This window comes from Cryptomeria japonica, chromosome 6 (genome assembly GCF_030272615.1).
Source record: "Cryptomeria japonica chromosome 6, Sugi_1.0, whole genome shotgun sequence".
In the NCBI taxonomy this organism is placed as follows: Eukaryota; Viridiplantae; Streptophyta; class Pinopsida; order Cupressales; family Cupressaceae; genus Cryptomeria; species Cryptomeria japonica.
Genome location: NC_081410.1, coordinates 221,142,686 through 221,168,943, shown reverse-complemented (window position 1 = coordinate 221,168,943; position 26,258 = coordinate 221,142,686). Strand labels below are relative to the sequence as shown.

Genomic DNA, 26,258 nt, shown 5'->3' with positions numbered 1-26,258 from the left:
TGAAAATTGGATAAAAGTAATGGAAGAAGAGCTGAATCAGATTGAAAAGAATAACACTTGGGAGCTTGTTTCGAGACCTAAAGACAAGAATGTGATTGGTACTAAATGGGTGTTCTGAAATAAACTGAATGAAGCCGGTGAAGTAAAAAACAAAGCAAGATTGGTATGTAAAGGGTGTTCTCAGATGGAAGGTATTGACTATGAAGAAACTTTTGCTCCTGTAGCTAGAATTGAAGCTGTTAGATTGTTGCTTGCATATGCTGCTTACAAGAATTTTAAGGTGTATTAGATGGATGTCAAGTTAGCCTTTTTGAATGGTGATCTTGAAGAGGAAGTCTACATTGAGCAAACAGATGGATTTTCCTTATCAGATGAAGGAGATATGGTATGCAAATTGAAGAAAGCTCTGTATGGACTGAAGCAAGCCCCTAGAGCCTGGTGCAAGATTGGATAAGTATTTGTTGAAGTTGGGATTCTATAAAGGTACTGCTGATAGTAATTTATACTTCAAAGTTGAGAATGATAACATCTTGATTGTTGAAGTCTTTGTTGATGATATGATTTTTGGCGGTGATGATGATCTAAGTACGAAGTTTGTTGATGATATGCAAAAGAAATTTGAGATGTCTATGATAGGTGAGATGAAATTCTTCTTATGATTGCAAATTACTCAGACTAGTAAAGGTATTTTCATTTCTCAATCTAAGTATGTGAAGGAATTGTTGAAGATGTTTGGATTAGCTGATTCTAAGCCTATTAGAACTCCTATGGTGACTGGATGCAAGTTGTCTAAGAAAGATGAATCTCATAAAGTTAATCAGACCTTGTATAGATCTATGGTTGGTGGATTATTGTACTTAACTCAGACTAGACCAAATATTATGCACGTTGTTTGTCTTTGTGCTAGATTTAAATTAGATCCTAAAGAGACTCATGTTGCTGTTGTGAAGACAATTTTCAGATACTTGAAGGGGACTGTTGACTATGGGTTATGGTATCCAAAGAATGATGATTTCCTGTTATGTGCCTATACTGATGTTGATTGGGCTGGTGATGTTGATGACCGGAAGAGCACTACCGGTGGAGCATTCTTTTTGGGAAAGAAGTTGATTTCATGGTCTAGTAAGAAACAAGATGTTGTATCTTTATCTACTGTTGAAACTGAATACATTGTTGCTGCTAGTAATTGTACTCAAGTAGTTTGGATGAAGCAGATGCTGAAATATATTAGGGTGATTTATGATGAGCCTACTATCACATATTGTGACAATTCCAGTGCTATCAATATTTCAAAGAATCCAATGCTGCATTCTAAAACAAAGCATGTGTCCATAAAGTATCATTTCTTGAGGGAGAAAGTTAGTGATGAGGAAGTCAGATTGGAATATGTATCTACAAAGGATCAAATTGCATATATTTTCACTAAGCCTTTGCCTGCAGATACATTTGTCTATTTGAGAGACAAGTTAGGGGTCTTTGTCCCACCTGTTGAGAACTAGATGCATGGAGTTGCATCAATCTAGTGGACTTCAAAGCCTTACCCTTTTATCCGGGCTGATGAGTTTGTGCTGCTACTCAACCAGAGTAGTCAATGTGTGATTTTGATGTTCAATTGTGGGTTTATCCTAAGGCGGAGATTGTTCTTCTTAGAAGATGAGTTTTGGGAGAGAGCATAACTTGTATTTTGTCTTTGGCATTGATGTTAAAGGGGGAGAGTCATGTAAAAAACTACTTTATCTTTGGAGCTTTGTGTGCATGATCTTAAGGGGAGTTTATTGCAAGATGCTGGTGTTAATTCATTTCCTTTGCATTGATTGTTTTTCACATTCATATGTTGCCATCAATGCCAAAAGGGGAGATTGTTGGATATTGTTGCTACTAGGATATGTTGTTGTCATTGATGTCAACATATTCCTGTGTTTTGGTGCTTGTGAGAGTTGTTTGATGTTCCGGTGATTGCACTGAGTTGATATGGATAGTTCATCTATTTGGGATGCTGGAATACTTCATTCCTTATTGGTTTCAATGATCCGGAAGATTGCTTGATCATATTATTTGATCCGGTTTGTAGTTTGGTCTTTCTATGCAGTGGTTGGCAAAGTTTGGTGTTTGATCCGGTGAACTCCAGTATGATCGTATCTTTGGTTGCGGATTTGGGAGAATGATTTGGATGTTCATGTGTATCTTCAGTTCAAATGGTTCTTGATTTGGTGCTTCGCAAGTTATCTTTCTAGTCCAAATTGCTGTTGTTGAGTGTTCCTATGAGTTAACGTGTTGATCGATGAAGATTTGCACATGTGGTGTTGGTGCAGCTATTGCGGATGGCTCTAATGTGCTTGTTGGTGTTTCTTGATCGTGTCCTATTTGTCTTGGTGGTCCGCATTGATCTTTGTGCGCATTCTTGGTGATTTTGCTGATTCGATGATATTCTTTGTGTTATGCGGTATTCTTGGTACTGTAGCATGGTGCGGTTGATCTTGGCGAGATTTCTGGTGGTGATGCATATTTGGAGATTTTATTTAGGTTCATGTTATGTCATGTATATCATTAAATTGGTCTGGTGGTTCACATATGTATCGAGTGATGTAAGTTTGTAATTGAGGGTTGAGGGTTTGGCCGACCTTGTAGTCAAGGTTGATGAATTATATATATAGATGGTATAGTCATGTAATTTACATATCAATGTTGTGTCTGCATTATCAGTGAGTGATGTATGTGTGCATAAGAGAATTTATCATTCAGTGTGGTGTATAGAGCAGAGATTGTTGCAGGGCAGACAAATGTGCTTAACCGAAATTGTCATCAAGCATAAGGAGATGCTATATTTGCAATTCATGTAATCCAGATTGTAGTTCGAATCTTATTGTAAGGTAGTGAGCCTCCCCTGAGGGTTGGAGCCTTCTAGGTCATCTTATTTTGAGCATTGAGCTTTAGGCAGTGTGCCTGAATGCATGTGCATTCCCCATTGTAATATTTACACATATTACTGCAGAGTATCATCTTATTGTGGGTAGGTTCCCACTGTGTTTTTTCCCTTAATCGGGTTTTCCACGTCAAAATCTTGGTGTTTTGTGTGTTGGTGCTATTGTGTTTATCTTTATTCTTGTTGCAGTTGTTTAGATCTGAGATTGTGCTTAATTTGATTAATCTGGTGAAAAATGATTCACCCCCCCTCTCAGTTTTCCTTCTTGGTTGCTGCTAACTCCAAGGAATTCTCATCTTTTATATACATATAGAGTGTTGGACTATTAGCCACATAATTCAAGAGATTGATATTGAAATCTATTAAAGTGTTAAGTTCTCTTCTAGAACTTTGCTCCTTCGTCATGTTGTTTGAGAAGGAATTCTCTGATGTGCTTGAATGTTTGAAGAAAAAGAGCAAGAATAATTTTTGCAAAGCTCACAAATCTCCTCAAAAGATAATTAAGAGTTGTCATCAACTCCCATTGCATTAGCAATCTTCACGCAATCATATCTAATGGCCCAAAGAAATATCATCTTAATATTTTACAAGTCTGGCTTGTTTTGTTTATAATGCTTAGAGTTAAAACAAAAAAAATCCATATAAATTCCAAGTGTCTTTAATTCCTTCCAAGCAGTGGGAAAAACTTATTCTCTAATATCCCTTGCCTTGCATTGCCTCCCAATATTTCCTTTTAAGTCTCTTCTATTGTTGACTAATGTGAATGGTATTCTCACCAAGCCCCATGAACCAACATGTCATTGCATCCTTAAGGTGGCGAGAAACAAATTCTGTCGTGTGCATTGCTCCAAAAAATATAGCTTCAACATGACATGGATCTCAAATAGGGAGATATAAGGAACTTTAGTAGCAAACCCATAGAAATATGGCAATGTCAAAGATAGAATATTTTTCATATGCACTTGATCTTCCAATAGGTTTATAGAAAGAGTTCTATCAAGCTCTTCATCATAGTCTTCATTATCCATACTAGTTTCCTACTCATCCAATACCAACATCAGAAAACAAATAGGTGAAATTTTTAAAGCTAACTTTGGTCTTCTCAAGATCTCTTCCCAATCCTCAACTCAATAAGATTTATCAATGGCTTTAGTAGAGTTTCATGATTTTTCTTTTGATCCCCTATAAGTTTTTGATTAAGGGAAAACAGGTTTTGATGGGTACCTAAAACCCAGTACATAAGGAAGATCAAAAGATAAGCTTTAACGCACAACTAAACAAAAGACAACAACTAAAGAAAAGACAGCTGGCGTACAAAACGCCAGCAAGTAAAAGATCGGAACAGACTAAAAACCAAAAATGACCGACAAAAGCCCAAGCTTAGGTCAAATTTTGAAGCATCTCCACCGCTTCCAGCTCCAACTAATCCATAGTTTCTGCAGCCCGCTTGATGTCCTCTATTTCTTTGCTCTGGTTATGCATCCTTTTAGTACTGGCTCTGGTTCTTCTTCCAAGTCTCGTTTCCTTATCCTTAAGGGTGTCGTCTTTGACCTCAATAATACCCTCTGTAGCCTTTTCCCCTTGGTAGCTCTTCAGCTTGCGGACGAGGGTTTTCATGCTCGCGAAAGCAGCCTTCAGGATCCTATGGCTCTGCTCCCCAATTTTTTAAAGTGTGTTCTCAATACCATCCAATCTGTGATTAGTAGCATCTTCTTTGTTTTCCAAGCAAGTAAAACTGTCACGGTTGGCATTTATAATCTCCTTCGCATTGCCAATCACCTTGGTTAGCTCACTAAGACATTCTAGGAGGGAGTTGAATTTTCCAGAACCTAGGGCTTGTAAGGTTTCGATTTTCCCAGCTTCTTGGGCTTGCTTGAATTTTATGCCCTCGATTTCTTTTTGAAATTAGTTGAGCGCTTGTTTGAAGTTCTCTATCCTGTTATTTATGCAAAGGCCTATGTCCACTTGATGCTCTTCTTGGTTCTTGACATCCATGGTATTAAGATTGGCCTCCAGACTAACCTCTTTGTACTCAGTGTTTTGATCATCTTTTGTTGTCATGTCCTCCTCCATGTTGCTCTTTTGCTTCAAATCAGACCTGAGAGGCGACCTTTCTTCCACCTCCCCGCCTTTTGAATTCTTCTTTTTCTATTTTAGGCTCACCTGGGTTTGAGCCTCCTCGCTTCCGGTGTCTGTGTCATTGTCAGTCCCTTCCTCCTCATTCCAACTATCATCCTCCCCTCTTTGTTTATTTTTAGCAAACCCTCTGTTTTGTCTCCCCTATTCCGATTTTTTCTTTCATCTGCTTGTTTCGGCCATTTGGGGGTCATCTTCAGTCTCTGCTTCCGTATCATAGCCGTCCCCTTCTTCCTCTTTCAACTCGTCAAAATCTTCATCCGAGTCAGAAATCTCTGCAATATTCTTTTGGATGGTCGTGTTCTTGATGTGATTATACAAAATCACCATCAAGCCTTCATGCATTGCTAGGTTGATCCCCTATAAGTTACTCCTTATTGTATTTATAGTAATTTTAGCATCTACATGTTTGGAAGAGATGCCCTATTTCTCTCCTTTGACTTGTCCATTAAAATACCTTATTTTAAAACAACACAAACCAAAGTTGAAACCAAGTTAATGTCTTCTATTTCTTGTCACCCCACTAGTGTTGGTCCAAATGTTATACCCCCATCCCCTAGAAACAATGCCAAAAATGTAGGGTAAAATTATGCCCTTGTCAAACTTGAGACAAACTTATGACAACATCAAATAAAGTTTAAGCACTAGAGCTATAGGTTTTTTAGATCAAGTATCTAAAATGATTGCAACCTATATTAGGGAGTAAGACTTAGCGAAAAAATGATAAATGAGAATAAAGAATCACTAATTCTTTGAGAGAGAGTCACATGATACCCGAAACTAATTGAAAATTCATAATGTTTCTGAATTTCCTAGGCACACCAACAATAAATCTTAAGGCACACACTTAACTACAAACACTCTGATCACTTGAAATTACATTAATAAGTGCTGATTTAATCTATAGTGCAAAGTTAACAAAAAAAAAATGGAAAATAAACGAAGAGGACAACTAAGCAATCCCCTATAATGGCTAAAGCTCAAAGTAGCATGATCTTTAGTGAATATGAAAACATTTTACAAAAAATTCTGCAACAATTAAAAAGTCATGCAAAAAGAAACAAATACTTCAAACTCTTTGATAATGCATAACTACAAACACTCATCACTTTGGATTATATAGAAATAAGAAATGTTGATTTAATCTCCCACCATGAGTAGGCCCTTTTTATTAAGAAAACTAAATGTTACAGGGTAGTGTTGTTTTAGCCCAGGAATGCATACCAGTAAGTTCTAGGTACGCCTAAGGTACCCTCTGGGCCATGAGTTTGTTGTGAGTCCCATGAAAGATCCACATAGCTTTTCACATACTACTGAAATTCTTGCTTCTAGTTTTCCACCATGTACTTCCTAACTCTAGAAATTTTAAAAACTTGCCCTATTCTACCAAGTATGTGCTTCCTTCACTATTGACATTGTCAAGTTGTAGTAACAAAAGTTCAAGAGATTCTATAAGGAATTGAAATTCCCATGAGGCATTGTAGATAAGATAGCAAGACCTAATTTAGGAATACTTCATGAGTTGAAAAATAATGATAGCATTGTAAGCCCTAATACGCTTAGAAAAAACTGACCTATATGGATAATGAAAATGGTAATAGAACATGTACAAATGAAGTGTAAAATGGATCCAAAATCTAGACAAAAGACAAAACAAAAAACGCAAGTGTCCAAGGCAATACTATCCAGGACAGTATTTTTGCCAAGATAATGTCCCCCAACTGTGTAACTCATAAATTGAAATGAACAGATGTTTCATCTACCAACACATGCAAGAAGTTTTATAGGGCCCAAGAGAACATTCCAGAATCCACAAATCTATAAAAGATGATGGAAAGGTGTTGAGAAAATAGGTGTTGTACACCTTGCATAATAATGTTGTAATTGTAATATTTATTTATTATGTGGTTTCCCATGGACATGTAAAGAAATATTTATTCATTTGATATTGCACATGGACATGTAACATATAGAGATTCTTTGAGAATATTCTTGAGGCCACTTGATGAGTTGTATTGTAACATTGAGATTATTATATTGTATTTATTTAATATTGAGAAAAGATATTTTAAAAGAGAAAACTTAGTACCCAATATTAAATGTGGGGTCAAGGGGTAGGTAAGCACATGGTTTTACTTTACCACTAGTTGTTTTTGTATGAGCTTGGGTCTATAAAAGCAATCACATGTTTAATGGTTAAGGTTGGCTGGTGGTTTTGGGCGATCATTGTATTGAGTCCTTTGGAGGTTTGCATTTGTCAAGCATGACATGGGATGTGTAGATTCATGCTTGGACACATGAGAATACATTGGAAGGCTTGATGATTCAAAGGTATTCATTGTGACTCTATGTTGCTTTATGACTGATGAATACAATGGAGTATGGATGCTTTTGGAGGATGAGTTTTTCCCTCATGAGGATTCTCCCAAGATATATCTTGCGTTATCTTGCGGCTTGTTTATTTCATCTTTGCATTATGGTGATTCCATAAGCTTGTATGCATGTTTTTCTCTCATGGGTTATGTAGGAAATGGATTCAATGTATGTGGGTTTAAAACATTATTTCCTAACAAAAGCATGTGTTTAGGACATGGGAGGGTAAGCAAAGTTGTACCAAGCAAAGGAAGGAAGATTCAACTATTCATATGTTATGCTCTTAGTATTCATCTTCCTAAGGGAAGTAAGGTTCATATGTTATGCTCTTAGTATTCATCTTCCTAAGGGTAGTAAGGTTAAGCATTGCTACTTCATAATTTATTGTAAATTATGAGTATCACTGTTCAACTTCTTATCATTAAATTTATAATTTTGATGTTAAATATATGTTGTCGTACCAGGTTCCGGTACCTGTACCCAAACTGGCAATTTAGGCTTATCCTCCCAAACTAAAACTACAATGGCTCCGCATAAAGTAGCATGATCTTTATTGAATATGAAAGTGTTTTACAAAATGTTAGCAATAATTAAAGACTCTAGTAGAAAGAAACAAATACTTCAGCTATAATGTATCTGTATTATTTTTGTATCGTCTATGCTTTCTATCCATCTATATTTGTTGCTAAGCCTAGCGGCTTTTAGGGGAAAGAGAGAAAACAGACAGTTACAATACTAGGAGGTAGATATGACTTTTTGGTGTAGCAATCAATAGCAAAGTTACTCGTGTTGAAGTAGCAGACAGTTGCATTACTCTTGCCACATTAATGCTTGTTAGTAGTTACCATATAAGATTGAGCTGGTGCGGTTGAGGAAGTCAACTGTTGACTCATTTTGGGTGTGCTTCATTAACTGTTGCTGTGATGATGGAATTGTCTAATTACACAAGCAGCCTTGGATCCTGGAAATACAAACCTCCATGTGTCAGTTCAAATGAATACCCCTCCTATGATAGGTGAATAGAGGGAAAAGCCTGTGCAATGATTTAATAAGTTTGATATGGTGAAGGTTGTGCTCAGGATTAATGTCAAGGTTAAGAAGATTCTCTTCCCATAGATGAAGAACTCATTGAGTTGCTCGCCAAAAAACTAATCACCAAGTTTTCCAAAAACGTTTGGTGATTTTTCATGAAAAAATTGCAAAAATATGTGCCTTTTTTTAGCAAAACCCATAAAAAACTTGCCCAGATTTGATATAAATCCAACTTTATGCCAATCACAAATTTTTTTTAAGGGTTTTCATCCGTTTTCTGGAGATGAAAAGCAAACACAACTCAGGACACGATGGTGTGCAACTGTAATAGGTTTTTTTTTCTTAACCTTTTTCATAGTTCCACTTTCTCCAAATATTGGGCATCTAAAAAATTCTGCAAGGAGCATATTCACTTCCATCAGAGTGCCATTTTCAAAACATTTAATAAACAAAAATGTGCCAAACACCTAATTTCGCTCCTGAGTGAAAAAAATATGAAAGTGGTGTGCATCATGAAGATTTGTTGCCTCCAAATCCCCGATGTTGCTCCTCAAACCTCATTGGGGTCTATGACATGTATTAAACTCTAATTTTGATTTATATATAATGGAAATCAATAACATATTCTACAAATTCAGTAATATAAAACAAATTTGGTAATATGTGTTTTATAAGAATATTTTTAAAAATCTCTGTATTTTAAAATGAGAAAAAAATGTGGAGTTTATCAAAAATTTGGACCTACGAGTTTTGCAACTATTCTCTTCCCTCCCTTGTTCAATTGTTAAACTTATGAAAACCATGAAATAGATTCACAAGAAAGAGGCAGGAGAGAGGATATCCACTCCGAGGTATAAATTCAAGAAGGCATACAACTCTATACAAGTGAACTATTTTGAAGTACAGCTACTGATAAAAATGAAAAAGTATAATCAGAAAGAAAATGAAGCAACATAGAGAAACCAATCACAGGAGTTACACTTTAGACCAAAAGGGACAATGGCAATATTTTTATTGGTAAAAAAAAATCTTTGGGTAAACTTGAATACACAAAACTGTAAAAGAATTTTTTATTTCCACGGGGAATTTATAGATGGATCCAACTGTGATTTTCAAAAGGCCATGACATGTCATAGGGTATCCCTTTTATACAGGATCCTCAATAAATATACAGCATTGAGATCTTCAGTAAGTCTGTCTTTCAAAACCATTGATAACTAGTACTGTGCCATATGTGTCCTCAAGAACTAGGATAGTTAATGCTACACATGGAAATAATTTGCACTATTTTCAAATGAAAATTTGAAAATTTATTATACAGCTACCTAATATGTATGTGCCCAAAAAAGGTTTCTTGTTCAAAGATGCTTTTAACTTCCTATGAATGCCTCCATTGGCTGTGTAGTCATCTCTCTGTGACTACTAAATGGACTCTCTAGGCCATCACAGATGACCATTTCTTCGTACGAGAAATGGCATGCTGGTCATCTCCCATGAGAGTCAAATCCTCATCATGCCATTTCAACAGTGTCCGCTGTCTTTTCTCTGCGCATACCAGATATTCTTGAATTGGTGGAAGTCCATCTGTTGATTGCTCACCTATTTGGCCTCTGATAAGCTGCAAATCAAACCAAAATGCAGAGTCAGTTGACTGATAGATTCTCACAGATGATCTATTTTATGTGAATGCAATGCTCTCTTAAAATTAAATCTTCATCATTTTCTTCCATATTAAGCATCAGATACCTTTGAGGCCCAGTACCTCTCCGCTTGTTGACAGACATCTCTCAAGTCACGACCTGACATACTGTCAAGAATCCATGACAGAATAATCCAGACATGATAATTAGACAATTACTAATAACTAAATCCACGTGATCACTAAAATATTTACAGCAAAATATAAATCAATGAAAAACTATAAAACAAATTCAAGCAACCAAACGTTTTCTTTGTATTGTAAGTTTTCCATGTAATAAAAACATATTTATCATAACCAACAAAGAGCAGTACTGTACTGTAAAAACATATCACCAACAAATGAATTGATCAAGTCACAATAAATGCTTAGGAACAATCTCATCTGATGCATACTCAAAGAATTAACCATGCAGTCATTCTTTGTTATCTATCTATAATCAGCTTGAAAGTTGTAAGTCTCGGTTTTGAGAAATGCAGAAAGTTGAGAGATCTTGGAGGTTCAGGACACTTTCAGATAAAATACCATTTTGAGATTGATAGTTTAATATTATTGTTCTACTTGAATTTTAGAGCTTTTACACATCTCATAAAATTGGACTCTGAAATTTTTCAGATGTCTACATTCATTATATTTAATATCAACAGCAAACATATCAGTTCCTACTTATCTTCACCTAGAATAAATATAGCTGTACAAATAGGCAAAGAATTTAGAAACTCCTTACCAAACAAGCTATGGCGATGGATATAGCTGAGCCTCATTGTTATACTTTCCAATCATTTAGAAAATAACACTTTACAATCGACTTAGATGAAGCAAAAACTTGTACCTACATCCATGTAAATAGAGAGACAATTTGGGATTTGGATGCATTGAAGCATACCATTTCTCCACTGCCCATCTAGTAAAATTATAAAAGTAACACAAATCTAGTTCAGAGAGAGATCGACACTAACTGAGTGTTCAATTGTACCATGTTCCTCTTAGACATTCCAAAATAAACAAACAAAATTAGTCTACAGAAAGGCTGGCAGGAGAAGAGTTGATACCCACTGCATCAAAAACAGAAAATATTCAATCATTAGATAAAAGGAATTCACTCCATTTTAACACCAATGCTCCACAATCACAAAGTCAAGTCAAGAAATGGCTTGAAGGGCCTGAAATGCACAAAGAGAAGTCAATAGGGCCCATCAAAGGCCATCACAATGATGCAAAAGCACTGGAGCTAGTGCCTATTGGCCCTCTAATGTCCCCTTCCAAGGAGTAGTCGGAGGCGACCACTTAGCTTATTTTTATTTCTGCATGCTAATGTCAGAAAGTAGGGGAATAAATTAAATTAATTAATTTTAAGTTGTCCAATAAAGTAACATTTAGAGATAACTTATTTTAATTAATTTATTGAAGTGATTAAAGTGAAAATTAAAAGAAATATTAAAAGGGTCACTTTATGATTGAGCTTAATGAAATATTAAATAGTAGGAATTTAAAATTGGCCTTTGGGAAAGTTCCTCGAGTTATTATAAAAGCACATTTTGAAGCTCATTTTTTTATGCTTGGTTTATTTTCTCTTTTTTGGAATTTGAAGAGCTTTTTGTGCAGCAGAAACCCTAGGACAAAATCCCTAAGGGCAATCAGTTTTGGTAGTGTAATATCTATCCTCGATGGTTATTAATGGACCATGGAGTCACTCAAGTTTAACATTGAGATTTAACAATTTGGAAATTGCCAAAATTTGTTAAGTCTTGTATCAAGACAAATTTCAGAACTTGCATATAGAAGATTATTGTGGTCGAAGATTCTCACTTTATTGGAAGAGTATTGCTGAGTATTGATATTCCTTTCTGGATGCCATATTCCAGCATAGTGGGGATCAATAACCTTGGTTGAAATGGATATTGTCTTTAGTAATATTTGGGGTCAACTGGCTGTTTGGACTCCACAACCAAAAATATAGTCGCCATGATAAAATAAGCAATAGTTGCAACTGGGAACAGGAGTTCTCATTGTTTTTGGACAATTAAATGCTGGTATTGGGCTGCTATTATCCATCAATGCTGAGCAAATGATATAAAGGATGCACGTGGATTTAATAAGGCACTTTGTGGATGTTTGGAAGATTCAAACCTGATTACACTCGCTCTCAAGGAAAAATGTTGAGTTGTTGGGTTGAACTCTTGCCTAGATTGGTGTTTGGTGCTTAAGTGTGATGTGATCTGGTGTCCTTAGCCTGAACATTTGGAGGTTCCTCAAGCGCAGGCATTGCTGCACACTCACTGTCAAAACTGCTGTTTACTGTATTGTAATACCTTCATGATGATGAGCATATTGCTCACTTAAGAGGTCAGAGTATTACTTATTTTATATCTGATAATTCTGTACATTGCAGCGGTTTAAGGCATGAAATATGGTCCTTGTAAATCGTATATTTTGGTTGCGGATGTTTTACTTAATGATGCTTATTCAGTCTTGAACATCTGTGTAAATCTTGTATCAATTTTCAACAAGAATCAAGTACTGTACAACCTAGCATATCAGAAATTTATAAAGTAGAATGCATACAAACCCTTTGACATTAAACCTTATTGGGAAAAGTGCAAAAACTTGGTGAAAATTTTGAGAGGATTCTTACAGGCCCATCCCAGACCTTGATGTAGATGCCTCTGCACTAGTTTCTAGAAAAAAACTCCCCATTGACACTCCTTGAAACACGACATTAAGAAGAAACCATATTGCAAAAGACATCAAATTCCCAATTGAGGCTTGAACATATGAATAGAACACATGAAAACCATGCAAGTACTTACATTTTAAACATATCCGTGACTAATGTCATGCTGTTTTTTTAAAAATAATCTGGTCAAACCAAGGGAAAGACACACGGAATTGAAAAAAAAGGCACTTAAAATGCATGTAATTGAAAAATGTGACGCTTTTCAACACAGGCCATGGGTTTTCTTCATCAACACCGACCCATCTGTAGACAAGCATTCCTAATTTTCATTGCCATTCATTTTTGGGGAAGCAAATCTCATCACAATATGAATCCAACCAACTTACCACTTCTAATGTTTCAATAAATTCCTAGATAAATTCCTAGATAAATTCCTAGATAAATTGCTAGAGAAAATAAAGAGGGATGCGTTGGCTTGGTAGAGCTCTAGGTCTAACAAAACAAATTTATCAGGATGCCTTCAGCATAATTTTTTAATCCTATGGGAATCTAGGACTATCAAAATAAATGTAATAAAACGTAGAATTATATTATGTTTTCTATCCTATTTAACGTGCTGGGGTTGGAGTGTAGGGCCACTATTGTGGGGATTCACCCTTCTTACCCATTAGATTCAACCTTACACCAAGATTAAAATGGCGTTTACTCCACCTAACAAGAATGGTAGGTGCCAACCCAGTAGGGCACTGAGAATTTTAAATCAATATAATGGATGCCTTGACCCCATAGGCATCTAGGCCTGTCCAAATGAAAATAATGACTCTATCCCTCTGGTTACTTCAAATTGCTTTAATAGGATGCTCCAATCCCTCAGAACTATAGATACTTGGCCTGTCCAAATGAATATGTTGAATTTGAGAATCACAAAAGAATCTAGATCTGTGCATACTAGGTCTTCAATTCTTAGAAGGCTCTATATCAAAAAGAAAAATCAGATGTAGTTGATCAATAAATGAGCATGAAATATACAAGTAAACATTAAACATAATCACATACCATAATCTTAATGAAAGTGAAACTTAAATAACAAAGTCGAGCAATGAAATACCAATCTAGATAAATTAATTGTTGTACATATGTACAATTTTGAAGCCTGTTTTCTTATCTTCATTTTCAAGGACTGTAATAGGGTTCTGAGGAGATTCTTCCATGCAAACCAAGATTGTTCCAGTTTTTTCTCCAATTTTGTTTTATAAATGACTTATGAGTGACGAGTCTATGTTAATATGTACTCTAGACTTAAAATAGATACTTAGAGTTTGAGAGTAACTACACAACACTGAATATTTATTTTTGTCTTATAATTGAAGTTTGGATTTTGTTTCTCTTTCTACACAATCTATTTGGCATAAAATAACATTTGCAGTTTTTCCTTGAGTGTTCTTCTGTATATTTTAACATCTATTAATTTGCCCCATTTTCCTCATTTTAAATTTGTGAAATTGAATTCCAATTATACTTGCCCTTTTTTTGTTGCTCCAAAATAATTTTTCACCTTTATTTTTCCAATTTTCATTTTTTGTACATGTCCCCTTTCCTCCTTAGCCACCATCTTTTTGTTTTCTTTCTCCACTATCCTCATCATCATATGTCCTTTTTTCTCCTCTACCTCACTCTAGTGATCTGACCTTTACCTCTGAAGCTTGTAACACTTATGTTAACATCACATGCCAATGTACTCTAAATAAAAAATCTTATCTAGAAATTTCACAATGGTAAGGTATTCCATTGCTACCACAATGTATCTACATTTGTGTCTGACTCACCTTCAATGGTCCAATGAAATCCATACCACACCTCTCAAAGAGTTCCTAGGGTTGCAAAGGGAACAGTGGCATGAAGTCTCTCTTCAGAGGTTTGCTAGTTCACTGGTAGGTACCGCATCCAACATCCTATTCGCAAGCATTTGTGTGCAATGCTAGTCACCATAGTTCTGCCAGTGGGGCTTTGTGTGCTATGGCATTCGATCCCATGTGGCCGCTAGCCAAACCCTTGTGTGCTTCCTTCAGTACTTTGGAAATCTCCTCCCGCATGATGCATCTCCACAGGTTTGCCAGTTCACTGGCAGGTACCGCATCCAACATCCTATTCGCAAGCATCTGTGTGCAATGTTAGTCACCATAGTTCTGCTAGTGGGGCTTTGTGTGCTATGGCATTTGATCCCATGTGGCCACCAGCCAAACCCTTGTGTGCTTCCTTCAGTACTTTGGAAATCTCCTCCCGCATGATGCCTCTCCACAGCACCTAGCCAAGACTCATCTTGTATAACAACACGTTTATGAGTTGGAGGGGCTTGCTCTTGAGAGCCAATTGCCTCCTTTCACTGGGTGGCATTTCTCTCAGGAAGGTGGAAGTGGACATGAACTCCCCGATGCAATCATGCCATGGCGACAATGCTGCAATTCCGAACACATAAGCATCTGAGAAGTCTTTGTTCACCATGTTAGGTGGCTCTCTTGACTTGATGCATGATAGTTAGTCAGTGATAACATGGCTCTTTCCCGGTCGCACAATAATGTTAAACATAAATTCTTGCAGTAGAAGCAACCATCTACATACCCTCCCTTGAATGATTGGTTTGTTTACAAGGTACATTAAGGCTTGGTGGTCCACATAGAAAATAAAGGGTGTCACCAGTAGGTAATGACGAAACTTCTATATGGAGTACACCATGTTGAGTGCCTCTCTCTTAGTTGTACTATAATTCCTTTCAGCCATGGAGAGTAGGCGACTGGCAAAGACAAGGTGGTCTAGTCCTTGTACACCCACTTGTGCCAATGTAGCCCCAATTGCATAGTTCAAAGCATCCCCGTGCACATGGAACTCCTTGTTCTAGTATGGGTAGGCCAAGGTAGGTGCCCTATGATAGCCCTGAAAATTGATTACATAAAATTTTCAAATTTTAGCCCAAAACATTTATTTTCAAGTTGTCACTTATATCCTCTCAGAACAATACAAGGCTTAGGGTTTAGGATTTATCGAGACTTCTTACATTCTTGTGAAGAAAACTCTAGAAATGATATATTTCGCTGTTACTTTTTCCCACTTAAACCAAGGGTACCCTTTCCATGAACGGGGACATTTTATTCCCTATGTTATCGGGAAAAAGTGTATAGTTAGTAATGTTAATTATCAATAGTTAGTTAGCCGACGGGTAGGTAGTTGGAGTCGCGACGGTTGTGTCGCACCCCTTCGGCAGTCATATATTGTATCACCTCCGGGTGTTGGAGGACATGTAATATTGACGACAGATATAATATGAACATCCTTTGACATTAATGGCAAGATTATTCTGGTACTTCTTTTGTATTTGCATTGTGCATTACTGTTCGATTTCTGTATTCTTCCTGTTTACCCAGTGAGGTAAACATTTGGCGCCGTTGCCGACACGAACTCGGGAACAGGAGACACGGAGACACGGATGGCGCACAGACACAATGGGCCTACCCGTTGGTGAGGTGAACCCGGAGGTCGACGATGCCCAAACAGAACTCTACGTAGGAGAAGACACTGCGACGAGAGAATTTTCAATTCTACTCCAAGTAGCCATTCAGACCTACGTGCGACGAGAGGCGGCGGAGGCGGAAGTCCCACCAAGTGCCGTGTGGACAACGTTGGAAGTGAGTCCGGAGGTAAATCGGTTGATGAACCATCTCCCCCGACTGCTAGCACAAGCATCGTTGGCACAACAAGCTCGCCTGGAGGAGATTGCCCGGGAGGAGTGACGCCAAGAAATTTTGCAATAGTACGAGGAACGGGAAGCAGAACGAGATGGCGCTAGGTCAGGGGCATTTGAACCGTGAGCCATACGGGGCGGAATAAAGAACACTTATTGTAATAATTATGTCATATTGTTGGCATAAACTTGTCTTCCACATTATGAGTGAATAAAAGTGTTCTATTTTTTTATGTCATTAAGTATATAGAAAGCAGTCTGGGAATAAATGCCCAATACACTGAATAAAGACAAAAATAAGCCACAATATATAGATGAACGTGCAGTAGCCCAACGTGCCTTGATCCTTGAACAGCAAGTGGAAAGGCGACAGAGGTATAAGCGAAGAGAGGAGGAACGCTCCGAAGGGGATGGTGAGGCCAGCGGCCACCCACGGAGTCGGGAGGAGTTACTTGCGGAAACTCGCCGCAGGATAGAGTATACCAAAACTCAGTTGAGGGATTTGAGGGACTTGCCACACACACCAGAGGCTAGGAAAACTCCAAGGAGTGGGGAGGAGGCAGAAGAGGGAGAAGACACCGGGGCTGCCAGGAGTGTCGGAGGGACACCGGGGCACGGCGGTCAAGCACCCCTTATAGGATCTGACCCATCTGGAGTAGGACAACAGCCGCCAATAGTAAAAAGGCAAGGTATGGCACAAAAACAAAAACTTCCAAAGTTCCATGGGGATGGGAAAGAAGACCCTGTCCGCCACTGTCGCACTTGTGAAACAATTTGGGGAGCGAATGGTGTTACTGATGAGGACGAGTGGGTAACACAGTTTCCCGCAACCCTGAGGGGCGTAGCCATCGACTGGTTTTCGGATACGGATAAGGCTAAGATTAGCACATGGGCAGACTTGAAGAAGGAATTTCAAGCAGAGTTTCGTCTCCTAAGAGACGATAATGAGATCGTAGCCGAAATCTACGGCACGAAACAGAGGAAGGACGAGACTGTCCAAACCTACAGCCGGCGGCTCAAAGAGCTGCTAGGAAAGATGGAGAACCAGCCGGCAGACGTACTGAAAAAACGGTGGTTCGTGGAAGGTCTAAAGAAATCCCTTAGACGAAAAATGAAGATAGTACCTCCTTCTTCATATTCCGACGCCTATAACAGGGCAATGGATTTAGAAAGTGAACAGAAGACGTCCAAGAAGAAGAAAAATAAATCCTCGTCGGAGGATGATTCCTCTTCTGACAAAAGTGATAGCAGTGATGACGACTCTAATCGGAAGGTACGGGCTCTCTAGAAAGATATGGAGCGAATGATGAGAGAGATAAAGGCAACCAAAGGAAGCACAAGCAAGGGCGACGAAGGAGAGTTATGGTGCACGGACTGCCGTACCGACGGACACACCAAGGGGTCTTGTCCGAAAAAAACATTTTGTGATATTTCCCAGATTGCCGGACACCTTACCAAGGAGTGTCCGTACAATATGAGGACCCGTAACCAACAGGTTCTCTTTACAGAACCATTTGCGTCAGCCGGCACGTCCCAGCCTGCGAGCAACAACGCCTCGTCTGGCGGCTATCGAAACAACAGGCGAGGAAGAGGTAATAATAACAATACGAATAATAGAAGCCGAATCCAATACGACGCTAAAGGGCGGCCGATGATACAATGCCGAGCTTGCAATCACTAGGGGCATTTCGCCAGAGACTGTACAGTGGAAGAAGCACCACAAAAACTTTGCAAGTGGTGCGGTCCGGGGGACCATGATGATGGCAATTGTCCCAAATCTGGCGTGAACCTGTTGAATGTGGAAACGGAAGATGCACTCGCCATAACAAGGTCCAAGACGAAAGCAGCCACTTATCCAGATCCTCGCACGGAAAAACGAAAGGCACTGGAGGCACGAGCGGAATTGGAGAAGGAGATGTCAACGAGCAAGGATGCACAGGGGCTTGCGGGTACTTCTCGCTCTAAAGGAGAAACAAACATTATAAACCAACTGTTACAGGTCGAAATACCCGTCAAAATGAAGGACCTCTTGGAAAGTATGCCGCACTTGCGAGCGACATTGTTGCAATCCACAATAATAACCCCAGTAGGCCAACCAATACATGGCAAGGACAACCTTGGCGAGACAGCGGCAAACCCATTAACCCTAACGATCAATAATGGTAGACACCCAGCAGTGGTGGAAATGGGTATATTGGGCATCGTCCTGACCGACACAATTGTCGACGGCGGGTCGGGAGTAAATGTCTTGCCAGAGGAAACATGGAAAAAATTGGGTAAACCTACTCTCTGGCCGTCCACCTTTAATTTATTGGGAGCAGACCAACACGGCATCAAGCCGCTTAGCACACTCATGGCGCAACCAGTGACGATCGGAACACAGCCGTTCGTCTTGAATTTTGTGGTCATCCCATTGAAGAAGAAGGGGTATGATGCCATCCTCGGCAGAGGCTGGTTGGTGGCGGCCAAAGCAAACCACAATTGGAAGAAGAACACCTTGTCCATGGAAAAGGCTGGCAGAAGGTATACCATTGACCTCAAAACTCAACTGGTCAGTGAAGAGTTGGCGTCAGAGTCAGAGTTCGACGGAGACAACGATACCGACGAAGGAAAAGATGGCAGGGAACCAGATGATGAAGGCATCTTAGGAATTCAAGCTTGTTCTGAGGATGAGACGGATTCTTTGAGAGGGCTCTTCCATTGGCAAATGGAAGACTATGAATTATTGTACGGGTGCAATATGTTGGGGATTGAAGGACCTGACATGAACGAGTTTCCGCCAGAATACGGACAATACAAGGAAGGGGATGCCCCTATGGATGATGCACCAGCGCACCAGTTTGACAAAAGTAAGCCCATAAGGTACCAGGAATCCGCACTTCAAGTTACAAACCTTGGAGAAACTTCAGAACAGAAAAATATTCTGGTCGGCGACGACTGGAATCCGGTCTTAAAGACGGCGGCGTTCAAAATCTTCACAGAATACAAAGATGTGTTCGCTTGGACGTATAAGGACCTCAAGGGGGTACCACAAGAACTTTGTGTACATCGGATCCCTTTGGTTCCCGGAGCCATGCCCGTACGGAAGAGGCCATACAGGATGAACAAAAATTATGCGGCCAGGGTAAATAACGAAATTGACCGCATGCTTGAAGCAGGGATTATCTTCAAGGTCCAAACGAGTGAATGGGTATCACCCATTGTGATATCCTTGAAAAAGGAGGCCGATCAGATAAGAATTTGTGTAGACTTCAGGTGTTTGAATGCTGTCACAATTAAAGATCCATTTCCCATACCATTCACAGACACCATCCTCGAGGAAGTCGCGGGTCACGAAATTTATTCATTTATGGATGGATTCTCCGGATATAACCAAATTTCCATTGCAGAGGAGGACAAATTGAAGACCACCTTTATCGTAGAAGATGGCGTCTATGCATACAACCGGATGCCATTCGGGTTGTGCAACGCGCCAACTACCTTTCAACGGATAATCCTCCATATCTTCGATAAAATGTCCGTGGGAAACTTCAAAGCATTCTTGGATGATTGGTCCATTTACAGCATGGAGGAGGCACATCTGGCCGCACTTGGCGAATGCATGGAGAGATGCCGACGAGCCCGCCTCGCCCTAAATCCCAAGAAATGCAGATTCATGGTGCCTCAGGGCAAGTTACTAGGGCACATCGTCTGCAAGGCTGGACTGAAGACGGACCCTGACAAAATACGGGTCATTGTGGAGATGGAGGCGCCCGACGATGTCACTGGCGTCAAGTCATTTCTTGGACACATTGGGTATTATAGGCGGTTTATTAAGAACTTCGCCCAAGTATCATACCCACTTGATAAGCTGACACGAAGGGGGGAGCCGTACGTCTGGGGGACGGCGCAAGAAGAGGCTTTTCAAGAGTTAAAGTCACGATTAGTGGGTGCGCCAATCTTGACATACCCAGACTGGGACAAAGAGTTCCATGTACATGTCGACGCATCCAACTTCGCCATAGGGGCCACCCTGGCGCAGGTCGGCAGCCACGGGCTGGACCACCCAGTGTATTTTGCAAGTAGACTCTTGTCAAACGCGGAGAGGAACTACAGCACGACGGAGAGAGAAGCCCTTGGCATGGTATACTCCGTCCAAAAATTCCGACATTACCTATTGGCGACACCATTCACATTTTATGTGGATCACCAGGCGTTGATGTATTTGGTGAACAAGCCAATCATCCAGGGGCGGATTAGTCGATGGCTGTCGCTGTTACAAGAATTTACGTTCAACATCATTGTCAGACCTGGCAGGAGCCATGTCATAGCCGACCAGCTATCACGGATCAAGTCGGGAGAGCCGGCCGAAGGCGTTAGCGAGGATTTTCCGGACGCCCATCTTTTTCGCATTGCCATCCTTCCTCATTGGTACACGAGTGTGGGTGAATACCTGTCAACGTCAAAATTCCCGAAGGAAATGTCACCAGGCGAAAGACGGAAACTTGTATTAAGAAGCCGAACATTCCAACTTATAAATGGTCTTCTCTACAAAATGGGACCTGACCAGATCCTACGACGATGCGTCTTGGAAGAGGAAATCCCAGGAGTATTGAGAGAAGCCCATGAAGGGGCCGCTGGAGGACACATGGGACCGGATACGACAGCAAGGAAGGTCCTACTAGCTGGCTTGTGGTGGCCGACACTGCATAATGACGCCAGAGAATGGGTGACAAGTTGTGATACATGTCAGCGTGCTGGGCGACCGTTAAAAAGAGATTTCATGCCACTTAACCCGTCGCATGCTCAAGAGTTGTTCGAAAGATGGGGGTTAGACTTCGTCGGTCCATTGAAACCAAGTCGCGCCCGACGATGTAGATACATCGTCGTGGGGACAGAATATTTGACCAAATGGGTCGAGGCGAGGGCTTTGGCAGACAACTCCGCCGTCAGTACGGCGAAATTCATTTATGAACAGATTATCACCCGGTACGGAATACCTATTCAACTGACAAGTGATAGAGGGGGGCACTTTGTAAATCATATTGTTCGACTACTGACAACCGAGTTCAAAATTTTTCATTCTCTATCAAGTCCGTACTATCCCAGGGCAAACGGTCAGGCTGAGGCGACCAACAAAATCATCGTGTCGGTAATTTATAAGTCCTGTGGGGTGGAAAAAGAAGACTGGGAGGAGCGTCTGCCTTCGGTACTTTGGGCGTACCGCACAACTTACAAAGTAACCACCGGGCAGACACCTTTCCAATTGATGTACAGCTAGGAGGCTGTGGTACCGGTCGAATTCATGGTGCCAAGTCTCAGAATCGCTATTGACAACAAGCTAGGCGACATGGAAAGCCTTCGAGAGAGACTATACGCCTTAAATAAGTTGGATGAAAGACGGACGATGGCACAATGGGTGACAGACGTGGCCCAGCAACGCAGGAAATACTGGCATGACCAACACATTCGGCGGGCGAGGTTCACGCCGGGCCAATTAGTCCTAAAGTATAACGGACGGAATGAGATTAAGCCCGACAAGTTCAGAGTGAAGTGGCTAGGTCCTTATAGGATCCGAGAAGTCGCAGCGAATGGATCCGTCAAGCTCTCGACCCTCGACGAACAGGAAATTCTAGAGGGCGTCAACGGGTCAAAACTGAAAGTGTATCACCAGAGGTTGGAAGCGCGCAGGAGCAGCCCGACAGGAGGCGCGCAGTCGTAGTCAGATAATAAAAGAAAATGAAAAAAAATTAGAAAATTCGAAAAAAAATAAATAAATAAAAAATATATATATATATATATGAAAATTTGAAAAAATATATACAAGAAAAATTGAAAAAAAAATTGGAAAAAAAAAAAATTTTGAAAAAAAAAAGAGAAAAACAAAAACAAAAAACAAAGCAAAAGAAACCACCGTACGGTGGCACCACCAACGGTGGACACCACCGTGCGGTGGAAGCCACCGTGCGGTGGAAGCCACCGACGGTGCGAAGGGTTTATGCCGAAGGCCGTGGAAATAAAAGCTTTCGTTCACCGCACAAGACAAAGACACCGCACGAAGCCACCGAAGGGGTTTCTCTCACGACGCCGCACATACCGAACGCAAGGAACACCACCACGCCTACCGAAGGGAAAAAGAAGCAGCCGAAGGGAAGGAAAAATTTTCGCGTGGGAAATGGCCGTGGGAGTGTAGTGGAGAGGGATGCAGGGTGGGTATGCCCTGGCTTTTCCAATCGCTCTTCAATGCAGGGAAATTGAAGAGGGGGCGCAAGTATGGCAAAGCATATGCGATTAGCAAGAAACGCGATCACGTAGATGCTGGCAAATTCTCGTTCGCACATCATCATCATCAGTGGAGGGGGGAAGCGGCATTAGCGAACGCCCAGGCAGCAGGGAGAGGCGGAGGAGCGAGCTCTGGCGTTAGCACTCGCCACTAAGAAAGAGGCAACTCTCTTAGAGTTCTACTCGCCCAGGTGCAGACTTTGCGCTTCTTGGTTCCATGGTTTGTGTTGCTGGACACATATGGAACTGCACTAGCGAAGACAGGAACTCCTGCTAGTAGGTTACATGTATTGACAGGTTTTTTATCTTCTAGAAAGCATGCGGCCCATTAGAAAGGCAATGAAGCCTGTGCAATCCTCAGATGATACAAGTCCAAATCAAGGTAGATAAATTTGGCAAAGCTTAAGAGTTTGCAAAAGCAATGCAAAGTCATCGGAAACACAAAGCTACCGCACGAAATGGAATAGAGCCGGATTTTTAGCGAAGGCCAGGTTTAACTGAAGCAAACCAAACTCTTGCTCGCTGCCATGCTTCTACCAAGTTGATGACAGAACAAACCGCTTTGACTACCGTGCGGTGTTCACACATATAGGCCCACAAAAAGCTACCATGCGGTGTTCACAAATCTAGGCGGCAAGAAGTTACCGGGCGGAGTAGTGCGGGAGGTGGACAAGAGGATTTTTTGTTCAGCTTTTTACTAGCCGGAGGTAGTTGGAGATTACCGCCGTACAGGCCTATCTGCGAGGAGGTAGTTAGGTGCTTTCCGTTCGACAAGGGAAAATCAAGAAGTGGTCAATGGAGTCTGCGGGAAAAAGAAACTGGAAAAAACAGTTGCAGGATAGCAGCCATAGGAAGCCGGATGCACGTATTCTTCCTTCAGATGTTCGAATAGCAGGTGGCACAATGGAAGCCAGACAGAAGAAAAAGACACCACAGCAGCCCACTGCACGAGGGAAGAACACCTCCACTTCACAGAATATCACCTTTGAGGGATTGAATGGGGTGGAATGTCGGAGATGGTGGCAAGACATGCCAGATGATAATTTGGTGAAGACAAGTCTTCGCAAAGCAGGGGTAGAATGGGCTATCTGGATGCCTGTGTTCGCCATTCGCGAGTACGAGGGAGCATTGCGATATATGGTTGATACCTTTGATAGCCACTCACGGACGAGCACATTTGAGTATCTTGGGAAGGATATCACCATATCCTTCAAACCTGCAGATTTCACGAGAGTATTTGGCATCCCAGGCATACATGGCAAGAAAGTGGACTTGAAGGCGAAGAAGATGACACGGGAGGAAAAGGAACATTGGATTACGTGAGTGTCGCGAGACTTGACCCCAGCAGAGATGGCGAGCATCGTAGACGCCACGAAGGGTCGTGGGATGCGTAGGTCCTTTGTCGCAGAGGGTCATTGGCGATGCATAATGGACGTCATCAAAAGCAGGTTGACAGGGTCGGGTAGGGCATCCGACATCGCTTTGCCACAGATCATATTGATGAACGGGTTACTGAACGGTGTAGTGTATGATTGGGCTACCTTGTTATCAGAGCGGATGTGTGCATTCTTGATGATGGAGCAGCCCACGTTTTACATGCCCCACTATGCCATTGGACTATTCTTGGAGGCTACGCGGGAAGCAGTGTCAGAGGCTGAGTTGGAGGTACGGCCACAGGGACCTTTGGCGGAGGGTGAGCCTCCTATCATGCATTGGTGACACCTGGATATTGGACACTCTTCCGCGAAGCGGAAACGGGTATTAGAGACCACCGCAGCAGAACCGGATAGTGGGCGAGAAACTTCCAGCAGTACAGAGGATTCCGAGGATTCCGAGGATGACAGTAGCAGTCGGGCCACAGACGAGGGGAGGATGGAGCCCGCCGGAGAGCGAGTGTTGTTTGCACCACCCACACTCCCACTTGGCACACTTGTGGGGTCGTCGGCGGGCAGTACTTCGATTCCGGCATTTGGGCAGAGCCGCACGCCTGTTACACTCGGGCCCATGCAGCCGGCCGCAGCACCTTCCGCCATACCATCGCAGCAGACTTGTGCACCAGCCGCAGGACCGACTCCCGTAGAGGCATGTACTGACAGCATGGCAGAGTTGTGTGGTCCACCGCAGGGAGGCGTGGCAGAGGAGATGGTTGAGACGGAGCCTCAGGTGCGACTGGACGTTGTGGGATCCGACGCAGTGGTGACGGTTGCTGCCTCCTTGTTGGAGGAGCCCATCGCAGGACATGGTTCCGAGGGGGAGAGAGGGTCGGAGGTGTTGAGTGCAGCTCCATCGGTGGCGGCTATGGGGAGTTGGCTGACCCGGAGATTCCAGATGATAGTGATGCCACCCGTAGGAGCAGCTGTACTCTCACCTCGGCGAGAGCCTCCCACTGAGGTGGTGGATCTGGAGGATTCCTCGGCGGAGACGCAGGCACCAGCAGAGGGACAAGTCACTGGAGAGGGTGTTCCTACTGGCCCAGAGCAGGCGACTGCTACACTTGAGGGGGCGGGGGAGACACCATTGTGCCAGCAGGATGCAGCAGGTGTGGTTGAGGAGACTTTTGAGTTACCACGTGGGCTTCTTGTACCTCAATCGGGGCTGGATGGGGAGGATATTGAGGTTTACTTGGCAGATATGGTGACGAGGGGTCGGCGAGTGGTGGCCGCGGCTCAGACACGGGCTCTACAGCAGGCTGTGGAGGAATTAGAGCAGGTCCTCCAGTTTATGCGAGACGGCTGTCTAGCAGCTTTCACCTCATGTTTTGAGGCGCGAGGGTGGCCAGTTACCCAGACGGATGCGATGTTGGAGGCTTGGCGTGTGCCTCAGCCCGTCGTGGAGAGTAGGGTGACGACTCTCGTCCGGGAGATTGAGCAGGTTTACAGGGAGGCCTACTATGCCTTACGCCAGACGCAGCATGAGTCTGCGGTTCGCGAGGCTGCTCGAGTTGAGTTAGAGCAGGACATGGCCAGACAACAAGCCTCGTGGGCAGCCGAGAGATCAGAGTTGGTCGCACAGCTTGAGACAGCCCGCGCAGAGAAGGTTGCGGTGGACACCCGTCTTTCGGAGGAGCAGAGTGCGCGGAGTCTCGCCCAGCAGGAGTTAGATGTTGTTCAGGCCCAGTTGGTTCGCATGACAGAGTCGGCCGATACCAAGGAGAAGGAGCTACTGGAGGCTGCGCTTATGGTGAAGACGGCCTTAGAGAAGGTGTTGGTGGCAGAGCGGGATGTGGCAGCACGCACCCAGTAGGTCTATGAGCTCCGCGCCCGCCTGGCGGCCCAGTCACCCGCATCTCACCCTTCGACTTCAGGGACGCTTCCTCAGCCCCCTCCTTGACTTTCTCTTGGTTGTATATTTATATTACATTGTCTCCATTTTGTTGTTAGTCGTCGGAGACGACTTCTTTTTTGGGGGGGATGATGTTATC

General features: G+C 41.9%; 1 protein-coding gene across 4 annotated transcripts in view; it reads right to left on the bottom strand.

Moving 5' to 3' along the window:
* Positions 1-9,510: 9,510 nt before the first annotated feature.
* The window catches only part of LOC131071435 (cell division control protein 48 homolog C), a 352,754-nt gene continuing 336,006 nt past the window's right edge, over positions 9,511-26,258 (bottom strand). For 3 of the 4 annotated variants that reach the window (XM_058007265.2, XM_058007266.2, XM_058007264.2), the window contains 2 exons: positions 10,211-10,271; positions 9,511-10,082 (listed from right to left, as the gene is read on the bottom strand). In XM_058007265.2, the coding sequence (XP_057863248.2) occupies positions 9,900-10,082; positions 10,211-10,271 (244 nt within the window). In that variant the 3' untranslated portion in view covers positions 9,511-9,899. Of the gene's footprint in view, positions 10,083-10,210; positions 10,272-26,258 lie in introns of those variants that run through there. The other variant, XR_009112514.2, reaches the window with a different exon arrangement.